The 11915-nt window shown below is 28.9% G+C and overlaps 1 protein-coding gene across 2 annotated transcripts; it reads right to left on the reverse strand.

The window, feature by feature from the left end:
- Positions 1-445: 445 nt before the first annotated feature.
- LOC130898624 (two pore calcium channel protein 1-like) lies at positions 446-9557 on the reverse strand. Of its 2 annotated transcripts, none has more exons than XM_057808041.1 (13): positions 9448-9557; positions 9076-9179; positions 8671-8961; positions 8302-8615; positions 7135-7234; positions 6059-6239; positions 5785-6003; positions 5600-5719; positions 5144-5312; positions 4917-5087; positions 4564-4862; positions 3576-3682; positions 446-3510 (listed from the first exon to the last, which is right to left on the reverse strand). In XM_057808041.1, exons 1-13 carry the CDS (start codon positions 9539-9541, stop codon positions 3340-3342), a joined length of 2340 nt encoding a protein of 779 aa, XP_057664024.1. In that variant the 5' UTR covers positions 9542-9557; the 3' UTR covers positions 446-3339. The 2 variants fall into 2 exon arrangements, with proteins under 2 accessions (XP_057664024.1, XP_057664026.1); XM_057808043.1 differs by having other exon boundaries at positions 9236-9458.
- Positions 9558-11915: the final 2358 nt, after the last annotated feature.

Consider the following 11915-nt stretch of genomic DNA (forward strand, 5'->3'; position numbering starts at 1 on the left):
TATCATATACTATCGATAGTATGATATACTTTGTAACAATGTATTATTATTGGATATGATGTAAAAAGAAATTAACAACATAAGTTTAAAAGCTTTTATTAATTCTTTAAATAAATAAAAAAATATCTATAAAATTTGATCATACTTCAAAATAAATATACATTGCATATAACTGTCTATAGAATTTGAAAAGTACATGGATAAAAATTTGAATTCATGTCACATATTATGAGGTCAACAGAAATAGATTCCAGAAAATTTTTACCGGAAAGAAACAGAATCATTAGATTCCAATACACTGGGAAAAATTTAAAAATTGTTTATACGGACAGAATCATAAAATTGAACTAATAAATTGAATTACTAGTTGAAAAACACTGAAATGGTACTTGTAGTTCATGCAGATTTAAATTAAAATTGAACTAAGAGTTCGCCAACTTTAAACTTCTTGGTTTAATTCCTTAATTTTGTGAGGTTATGTACACATCCTTATTCTTTGGTTGTGAAAATATTCGTATTTCATTGATTTCCGCCTTGTTTCATTTTTAAAACTGATATAAAAAAATAGGAAAAAGCAATATCCTGTAGATGATGGAACACTGAGAGATAGTGTTGGAAGCTTTCCACATTTGTATGACAAAAAGGACCCATACAGGGTATTTCTATTGGTTTACCATTAATTTATAATTATCTTTAATTACATAAATCAAAAAATTACCACCAAGAAAGTTTAGCTTAATGTTATTTTAATTTAGTGCTGCATAAACCAAGCTTAAGTTGGAGTTTATAATTTTCATTAGAAATAAAAACTTGTGAATTAATTTTTTTGTACAAAGAAAAATAATATTCCTGAAATTTCAGTACTGTTACTAAAATGCATTTTATCAAAGAGGATATTTAGCCGAATAGTTCAGTTTATTTTCAAATTATATAGATTCAATTACTGGATATAAAAAAAGTAAAACTGGTTATAAATCAAGATTAATACTGAAATGTTAAAAGATTAACACTTAAAATATATTATTTGTTGTTGTATACACAACCTTAACTTACAGCTACCATTAAAACTAGTTTATTATTAGTTTATATCACATTTAGTAAATACTACAAAAATAAATAGCTATGGGATATTAGATATCTACATTCAATAAAATATCTTTATAGTTATCAATAAAATTCATTCTTACATACTATAGTTTGTAAACTATAATGAACAATTTAAAATAATCAATTTCCTTGTGAAACAAATTTTTTTCGAAAACAATATTCAGTAGTTAAAACAAAATTTAAATCAAAAGTAACCATTTGATCATGGTAATCACTCATCCCAGAACTGTACACTTTCTTTATTGGAATTGGTAGAATCCAGCATTCTACAGACTGCCTAGGGAGTTGGCAAACAACCGGCAATTTGAAGGACGATCTATCGAAAGCCGGAAGTCTACCGACTACGTAGGGAGTTGACAGAAACTCTTACTAGCAGTCATTTGTTTAACAGCTACTATAAGAGAAAGTCTGTCGCGTTTTATTTTCATCGTAAATCGCTTTTAGTTCTGCCTCAACCAACTTTTTCTGCGAGTCGTGATCATAAGTGATTAGAAAATGGGTAGTGATATGCATATATATATGCATCTAAATGATAAATTTTAACGATTCGACTTTTCTTTGGGTCTTTATCAAAATACTTTGATAAAGACTTTGGCAATCAGAACAATAGAAAACTATGAAAAAAACAAATAACAGAAAACAAAAGTAAAATATGAGGTAGCCAAAGCGAAAAAAACGAATTGGATATACTTCGGTATTAAACCAGAATGTGACAGCAATAGAAACCAAAATAGTTTATTAAGTAACTAAGTTTTTTCAACCCAGCAAGAATTCCAAAGTTGGTTTAGAAGAATGGCCTTCTATTACTTGTATTCACATTATTTATTTATAGAAATATTCTTGTCAGGGTTAATGTTAAAGGGGGTGTCAGATACTACTTAAAGTACTAAAGTTTACCCTACAAAAAGACTAATTTATAATTATTTCGTCATTTTGTAACTTTTGGTGGAATTTGAGTTTCTTAAAATGCTCCTCCTAATATAAAAAAAATACTATGGTTCAAAATACTGTACATAACAGGAATAAAAAATCTTTTTAAATGGTCTACCATGTGAAATACAGATACATTGAGATTTTTTGGGGTTCTAATACCTACAATGCAAACGTATTTGACCATATAATGTTAAACATCCTAATGATTTCACTACAAATACAAGAATAACTTTTTCTTTTTACTGTCTTTCAATTATTTTTTCCATATTTTCACTTCTTGTCTTTTTATTATATTTTCTTGAGCTTTACTTCAATTCCTTTTTTCTCGTTAACAATTCTTATTCTATAAATCCTTCTCATTTACGACTCTACTTAACTATCCTTTTCCTTGCATTCCTGTTATTCTTCACTTTCCTATTTTTTTTTCTTTCGTTTTACTCTTTTTCAATCACTTTTCTTTACATTTTCATTTCTTCCCCTCGGTTCCTTTTTCTCATTCACTGAAATATCCTTTTTCTATAAATGCTTCTTTAACTTACTATCCTTCTTCTTTCTTTTCTTTTATTCTTCACTCTCCTGCTTCTTTTGTGACATTTTCTTCAACTTCATCTCTATCAGTCACCTTTTCTTTCCTTTTCAATCTATCAATCATTTTTCTTTACATTTTCACTTCTTCCCTTTTTATTATACTTTCCTCACCTTTATTTCAGTCGGTTCCTTTTTCTCGTTCACTAAAATATCCTTTTTCTATAAATCATTCTCTAGTTTACTATCATTCTTCTTTCATTCATTTTATTCTTCACTTTCTTAGTTTTTTTCTTTTTTGCCATATTTTCTCCAATTTCATCTCTATCAGTTACTTTTTCTTATCTTTCTACTTATTTTTTAATTCTTATTCTTCACATAATCACTCCTCAGTCATTGCCTTCTTTATCGTTCACTAAATTATCCTTTTTATCTCTTCCTTTTATTCTTCATTTTTTTTCCTTTTTCACCTTTCAAATTTGATTTATTCATTATATCACATACTTTCATCACTTTTTAATACTTTTCACAGTTTGCAAAGAAAAAATAAATCAAAATGAATGATGTAACAGGATTCATACACCCGTAAACGTATCCTTAATATTTTAAAGTAAATTCTCATTATTTAGAAAAATTTGTTTCACGAGTGAAATAAAAAAGGATCTAAATACAATTTTAAAAGATACGGTAACAAAAAAAGGACTAGAAACATTTAGATTTGAACCTATTTGTTAAAATATTAAAACGTACCTTTTAAAATTTGTGAAATTGAATTTAAGCTGATATTAATCTAGCATTAATCTGTGCCTCTTCTATGATCATGTTTATATCATTTCTTTCTTCATTTTCTGCTTCTTCTAGCCACTGTTTTATTTCCGTCGCGTACATGTGATGTTGAAGGACCTCCCTGGTTCTTCTTCGTCTTCCTATATAAGCTACCACTCCCTAACAAGTAAAATAAACCATTTATAAATATATAAAAAGAAAAATTAGAAAAAACTATAACTTACACCTACAACGAAGTCTGTTTGGAGTGATTCCAAAAGTCTTACTTCTTGCACTTGAGTTTGCAATGAATTCCAATCGACAATTACTTCTTCGTGTAGCATCAATTCCTCTAGAATAATTAATTATGTTATCGGAGAATTCGAGTATTCACATATCACAAAGATGGGGCAACATTTAAGGGTTTAAAAATGTATATTTTGATGGTATAAAATAAGTAACCAAAATAACCTATCCTTCCCCAACAAGCTAAAATGCTTTAAGTTTGAGGTTATGAAAATAATGTTAATAAATTTCAGTTTTAATTTTTGAATAAAAATTTAAATCGATATGTTATAGATGTTTGTTCGAAAATAATAGGCTAAAGTGATGTTGACTCAAGCATTAATGCAAACGGCGTAGCCACCACTATCTATCAAAAATATTTCAAACTTTCTTAAACATAGAAAAACTAAAAACTCTATGAATTAATAATTATCTATGATTTGGTTGTTTCTAGATGTTCATATGTTTTCCTGAATCCAACAAGATTTAATACACACGGCAGTCAATGTGTTAAAATACCAATTTTATTTTTATATATTTTTTATTTTCATTGTTACGTTTAATATTATTTAATAATTTGATGTTAACTTCCCCTAAAAGGCTCAATAAATGTAATTTCATGGCTATTTATTAATTTAGTCTCACTTAAGTTGAAATATACATGATATCTCAAAAGTTTCCAATATTAGAATTACTAAAAATTTGAGAATCACTAAAAGGTGATGAGAACTATATTTTTAAAAATTTAAACACCCTGCAAATGTAATTCATTTTCATCTTTAATTGTTTCCAGATATTTTTCTATACTAGTTTAAAGCTTGTGGTTCCGTTTTATAACTTTTGGTAAACCTTATATAATCACAAGCCTTCAAGACCAAAAAAATCCATGACTTTAGATCAAATCCAACATTAATTGGTTATTTTTATAGCTATATGAATAAAACTCACCATCTTTCTTGGAAGTTTGTTGTTTATACTGTATCCTGAATCTGAACGCTTCCAATACGGACGCCACAACTATAGTCAAAACAACCATGGTGAATAAATAGAACAACATAAAATACAACCTAGAAAATTTGCTGGATACGGAAGCGTAAGCGTCCATAACAATAAACCAATTGTTAACCACAGTCAATTCGAACAAAGTAACTCCAGATATCAACAAATTTGAAAAGTTATTTAAATAATAGTAACCGATACCACTGGATGTACCATTAGATTTGTAGAAATCTTCAACGGTGGTATTCCTACAACGAAAATATTGGAATACATTTTTTTTTATTGGAAATAAATATACTTACACGCAACAATTTTTTAAATGGTAAGGAGAAAACAATTCCATACCGATTATAGCGAAAAAATAATACATAACCATCATAACTATACCGGTCGACCACATAAGTGGACTAAGTAGTACCAAAGTACCGAAAATGTCACGGTAACGTTTTTTGAGTTTAAATAATCTTAACAATCTGAAAAAATATGAAAATATATTAACAATATCTTAATAAATAGAGTCAGTACAAACCTTAATGGTCTCAATATAACAACTACGGTTAAACTAGGGATCATAGATAGTAAAACAGCACCGAAAAATGCTAAAAGCGTCACTGATAAATCGAAAATATTCCATCCGGATGATATGTACTCTGACCAACCCAAACCAATTATCTTAAGTATACTTTCCACTAAAAACACTGAAAAAAATTGTAAATTACAACAATTTTAGTAAGATATTCAAGTATTCACTAGAGGGTTCACCAAAAATTGTAATATAACATTTCAAATAAGTGAAAAGAAAGAAAAAATCTCCCCCAATTTAAATATTTTTTTAAACTTTTAGGAAACTTCAAGACAATTCATTAAATTTTTTATCATATTGAATATAATTTGAAATGGAATATTAAATAAATAATTTAAAATTGTTTTTTAAACTTAGTAAACTTAAAAACAATTCGAATCAAAGTAGATAGATAATACTTACATATCAAAAAAAGATAAGTGTCCCAAGAACCGCAAAATAGTTTCGCGCCTTCTTCTAAAGAATCCGAACTTTCCATAATTCTGATAAACATGGCAATACCGTTCGCTATTATCAAAATATCTAAAAAAAAACATTAAAATTCGAATTGAAAGAATAATTTACATATAAAGATAATTGTAGCTTACAAATTATGTGTTCGAAAAATCTCCAAGTAACCAAACTCTTTGCAGCTCGACAGAATGTTCTCAGAGGTGGCCAAGCTGCCGAAAACCAAGGATCTAACGGCGTTTTATTTCTCCATTTCAATGTTAAAGAATCGTAAACATCCAAAAATTCTTCCTGTGTCAATTGACCAGTATTCGATTTGTTCAATTGGCGAAACATCAAAACTACATCCCTAAAACCTACAACACAGGATTAAAAATTACAAACTCGCGAGTATTTGTTTGAAATACTCACGTGTTTTTGGCGAGTAGTATCGCATCAATCCGTGAAATTGTTTAAACCTGATATGATTCGGAGTTTGTTTACTAACAAGAAGTCTAAAGGCAAGTTTGCACGCTTGTCTTTTATGTAAAAGTAATTTTCGAAATTTATCCTTTTCAATTCCAGTGAAGGTTTCATAAACAACAGCAAGCATCTGAAAAGTTTATATCACTTAAAATATTGTTTGCGGTGCTAGTCCTACCCTGTTCTGTATAAATTGAAAACACATAAACAACAAATGATGTTTATATAAATTAATTTATATTTTATATAAATAATAGTGTGCTAAATGAAAATAAATTAGAATAAACTTGTGAAAAAATAAATAAACATCATATCAAACAAAAAGCAGGACCGTACTGGATCGAACGCTTCGAAAAACAATGTTACCAAACAACAGGAAGCGTCTGAAACTTTTATATTCCTTGAAATAGTGTTGTAATATTAGTTCGACCCTGTCCTGTTTAAATTGTGAACATATTTTCAACATTACAGCCATTAATACCATAATGTCAAAATAAATTAGAACCAACTTGTGAAAGAAAATAAATATTATATTAAACAAAAATCAGGACCGTACTGGATAGAACGCTTCGGAAAAAAAATGTTACTAAACAACAGGAAGCGTCTGAAACTTTTATATTCCTTGAAATACTATCTGTAATGCTAGTTCGGCCCTGTCCTGTTTAAATTGGGACCAGATTGCCAACATTACCACTATTAATGCCACAATGTCAGAATAAATGTTGGTAATACAAATTAATTTGTATGGTTCTGTTGATGAATTAAACAATAAGCAGGACCTTACTGCTATCTATGCCTCACACATTTTTATAATTATTTATAACTGATATTGGATGTTTCAATCAAATTCAAAATTGAACAAAAATCTAGAATGTCATATTAAATATTTTTTTGAAAATGTCTCAAACACATACAAAAATATTTGAAAGAAAAAAAATTGGAGACTCAAATATCCTAAAATATTATATTTATTAATTTTTTGACATATTTGCAATAATTAGAGAAACAATTCAAAATTCACTTACCAAATTCATTAGTACATACAGTACAGTAGAAATGTAGGAGATGAAAAACGCAGCAGTCCATTTTGAAATCGCATAAGAAGGCATCATAACATCAGGAAAACTGTGGAGAAAATTTTATTTTAAAACCCAGACCTGTGCATAATAATTGAAACGAAAAACTCTTCAGTAATTATTTGGTCTAAATTTATATAGGGCTTAGCTGATGGCTTGTAACTAAACACTGTTCTAGTTAATTTTTACCTGTTTATAAATTAATATTTTATTTATCCTATATCTAAAATCTCCAGAAAATCAAAATCATCTTCTGCAGCTTTTACTGCTGCCATTTTTTTAATTCTTAGAGCACAGTAAACCAAAAGAATGTCTTGTTTGTTATGAGAGCAGAGTCCATAATATTGTATAATTATTTTTTCTACAGGGTTTTCCAATACAATATTACCTGAATTATAGGTTAGAAACTAAAAATTAAACCAGTTTAAGCCCCCGATTTCGAGGGTTTAATTTAATGATAGTTTAAAGACTTTTAAATTTGGTTTAACACACTGTGCAATTCAAAAAACAGAATGAAGCCAGTGTTAAAATTTATTGTTAACCTTACAGTGGCCATAACCAATTAACATATAAGCCTGGTATAATTTTTGAATAAAGTTTTTTAGAAAAGTAACTTCAACCAGACTAAGGAGCGGAAAAATTATAAGGCCTAGGGGCGCCAAAATGCTAAACCCTAATAAAATGTCTTTGTGAATAAGAATCCTTCACAATATTACAACTATTTGAAACGTTATTATGGTGATAAATAAAATAGAGGTTAAATTTGAAGTTCAGTTTAAATTGGTTTCACATTTTTTGAAAACTGACAATCTAAAAATAAAATTATATATGATTCAAGTTAATTAAGTGAAGAGAATATGTCATTTCTAAATTTGAGATTACAAGACAAAAAATTTTGTAAACAACTAACAATTGAAAGTCATCAGTTAAGTTTGATACATGTTAAGATCAAAAAACTATTTTTTTCTCAAAAAAAAGTAGATCTACTGAAAAGAATGCTGTTGGATAGGTGTTTCTAAGTTACATAATTAATGAATCTGTCCATAAATAAATACCAGATCCATATTAAGAAGAAATATTCAAATAAATTCCAAGAAAAAATTGTTTTTTACTTACTTAGCTGTGGTCAATAGGACAAACATACTAACAAAACTATCCTCCAACGTCTTGAAATAAAGATTTGAGTCATGTCCACTAAACAGGAAATATCCTAACAAAGCGTACGAGCACACAAAAAACATCAACAGTCCCAACATATCGATAATCGGCGGGAGAGATTGTAATATTTGTCTAATGTATCGACGTACTCCACCGCAAGCTCTAGTATCCACTAAAAATATGGGTCTAAGCGCTCTAGTTACCCGAAAGTGTGAAGACTGACGTACTAGAACAGTTATCGCTTCCAGAACCATTATAGAAAGTGTGACACACTGAAAACAAAACCTGGAATATAATAAGTTTCTAATAACTTTCGTGTCAATATACCTTAACCATTGTCCTTTTATGCTTCAAAATTGTTCTCCAACCGATCCATCTTAATTTTAGCATCAACTCCACACCTATACCACCCAAGGCTACTAATTCTAATATACTGTGTATTCCAACAGGGAATTCAAAGTTATCCAAAGATGGTTTTTCGACTAATGCTAAAAGTAGGAGAATCAAGGAGAATAATAGATCGAATCCATAATACCAGGAATTATGCACTAAAAGATAGGCGGGAAGCGCAGCGGGGTGTCGCGGATGTGAGTCAAATTTTTCATTATTTGCACCTTCCTGAAAAAATAATAATCAACAAAGGTATTTAATGAATAAGGGGAAAATATTTTAAAAAACGCTTACAAAATAAAAAAACATGACTAGTTATTTTATAAATAAAAGTAAAATTACCTCTAAGAATATAGCAGCTTCGTGAAAATTCATTTCCCATTGATCCATATCACCTATGTCATCTCTGCTGAGACTTGATCTACTTCCCATTTCATCAAGTGGATCTGAAAGAAAAATAATTAAATACAAACCGAAAAATTTATTAATAAAAATTAATTACGCAAAAACATGTTTTATTACCCAACCACCGAACCTTATAGAAGTTTAAAATCGTACGATTTATCAAAATGAGGGATTATATTTTAAGAACAATGATTTAAGTATATATAAATTCCTTACTATATGTAAATTAAAGTTAGATCTTTTAATTACTAAGTAAACAAACTCGATATATTCATAACTGATAAGGTTTATCTAGTGCGAATAACTTACCGCTTTTATTTGAACCGTATGACACATTGTGGATATCTTCTGTAAATCTTTTGTACCCATCGTCATCAGGAGATCCTCTACTTGTGGAAGCCATTAAAACTTTCGCTACTGTCAAATACGCCTAGAGTTAGATCATCCCTATTTTCGCGATGATAAAATGGTTGCATATATAAAAAATTATTGTAATTTTTTATTTATCTTTTATCATATAAAATTAAGGTGACCATAATTTTGAAACACCAAAACAAAACACCAACCAAGATTTTAATCCGAAAAGTACTTTACATTATAAAGTGGAGTTTGTTTGTAATCATACCCACGCAGAATATAATACCAATTTATTAGTTATATACAAAAAAACAAGTGACAAAAATAAAGTTTACGAATAAAAAAACTTATTTAGAGAAAATATTGTAGAAAACTACTGATATTTATCAGAGGAATAAACAGCTTTTACTAAGTTTGAATTTATTTTGATGCTTTACTTCATATCAAAATTTGGATTAAACTTCTAAAGCGGGACATTTGGCTGTCCCCACAAGAATCTTGGGGACATGATAACACCTAAATCGCGACAGAAGATAGTGGGAAGTCTGGTCACCTTTTATAAAATCAGTTTAAAATACTAGGTAGAAAAAAGATCTAAAATCAAGTTAATCAAACATATAAAGAGGTCTTAGAAGTAAAACATATTATTATAATTTAAGGGTTGTATACAACTATGGGTATTAGGGAACATTTTATATAGATTATTTTTATTTATATTAAATATAATTTTATAAAAAGCTAACAGGTCGAATTATTCATTAAATTTCTTAGAAAAATGTGATTATAGATTGAATAGATATCAATTAATTATTTAATCCCTACAAATATATATATTTTTTACCAATTTTTTGTATGTAGAATTGCATAAGTAGTAGATATTTTAATTTTCTTGTAAAGAGTGTAAAACTATATCTTGTGCCCAAAGAAAATATTTCTTACCTTTGATGAACATGTTGAAAACTAATTATCTTCTTCAAATTTTACTGTCAATAAACCTTCGATTAAGCATTTAACCTGTTATGGTATTTGGACATGGATTATTAATTCGTTACGCTTTCATTGTTAAATAATTATTCTGCAACTTTAAGGTCTTTACTAATAAATGAAACGTAATATATCACTCTCTAATTGGTATGTATAAATAATATCGTTTTTTTTCAATTCGAACAAATGTTAATAAAACGATAAGTATAAGATTGAATTATATTTGCTAAATATGTATAACTTTTTCATGGACCTGTATTTGAATCAAATTATATTCCTTAAATATTTAATTAACAATTACGGAATTTGATTTGTATAAAGGTGATTTTATGGATGTTGTATACAAAGTCCTAGCCAGAATCATAAGAAATAGATTAGGCAAATAATTGGACGAGTATTGAGGGTAGCTTTAAAAAGGAGAAGTCAACTAATAATCAAATTTTCATACTGAATGCAATCCAGAACAATAGTTATAACCAGATATTCAACCTGAAACTTTTTTTTGTGGATTTAAGACAAGAGTATAAACACTGAATAATTGAAGATTATCGGAAAATTTTTAAACAAAAAAAGCTTTGAACCTATCACCACTATCAACATTGCTGTTGTACTAGAAATGATCCTGAGAAGTATTTGCATCTGAACCCATGATTTACAATAACAAAAAACACTCCTACTCTTTGAAAAGATGTCAAAAGAATATGGACGTGTTAAGATACGTGGTTTACAAAACCGATAACTCGTAATAAAAAAGGTTTTATTGCCTGTTACTAACAACAATAAAAGAAACATCTTAAAAGGCACACGTCGTGCGCATGAGCTCTTCTTCACATACAAGAGATCATGCGCTCTCTATCTGACGGTACACATGCGCACAAATAAAAATGTAGTACTCTCAACAGGACCACACATAAATGAATAAAAGACCAAATATATATAGATGGGAAGAGATCTGAATAACTTAAACCAATCAAAAGTGATGAGAAAACTAAGAAGTGTAGATTTGATCCAGTCCACGAGTCCGAATACTTGGAGGTAACAATGACAAACTAGGGAGGTATAACTAGGGAAATCTACAAAAGACTAGTGAAAGGGAACGAAACGTTTGGAGCCCAAGGAGGGTTATTAAAATATTTTAAGAACCGCCAAGTTACGCATTTACAAGGACACTTATACAACCAACGGTGCTTTATGGTGACGTGTGCTGGATCATGAACCAAAAAGAAGAAAATTATAAACATATGGGAGAGAAAAGTTTTAAGGAGTATTTTGGGATGAATCGAGTTAAAAAGAAGAACGCAGAGAACAAATTATTGCATGGTTATGCTGAGATGCGTTATGTGGTCAGAGTAAAAAGACTCCTTGGGATAGGGTGTATAGCCAGAATGGAAGATAATTGGGTGAAAAGAGGAGGAGATAGGGCAAAAAGGAAAATA

Source organism: Diorhabda carinulata, chromosome 10, assembly GCF_026250575.1.
Source record: "Diorhabda carinulata isolate Delta chromosome 10, icDioCari1.1, whole genome shotgun sequence".
Lineage (NCBI taxonomy): Eukaryota > Metazoa > Arthropoda > Insecta > Coleoptera > Chrysomelidae > Diorhabda > Diorhabda carinulata.

Coding starts and splice junctions, on each gene's coding strand:
- LOC130898624 (XM_057808041.1), bottom strand. CDS start 9,541: ATGGCTTCCACAAGTAGAGGATCTCCTGATGACGATGGGTACAAAAGA. Junction 8,962..9,075: donor AAGCTGCTATATTCTTAGAG/GTAATTTTACTT, acceptor TTATTTTTTCAG/GAAGGTGCAAATAATGAAAA. Junction 3,511..3,575: donor AAACAGACTTCGTTGTAGGT/GTAAGTTATAGT, acceptor TTTACTTGTTAG/GGAGTGGTAGCTTATATAGG.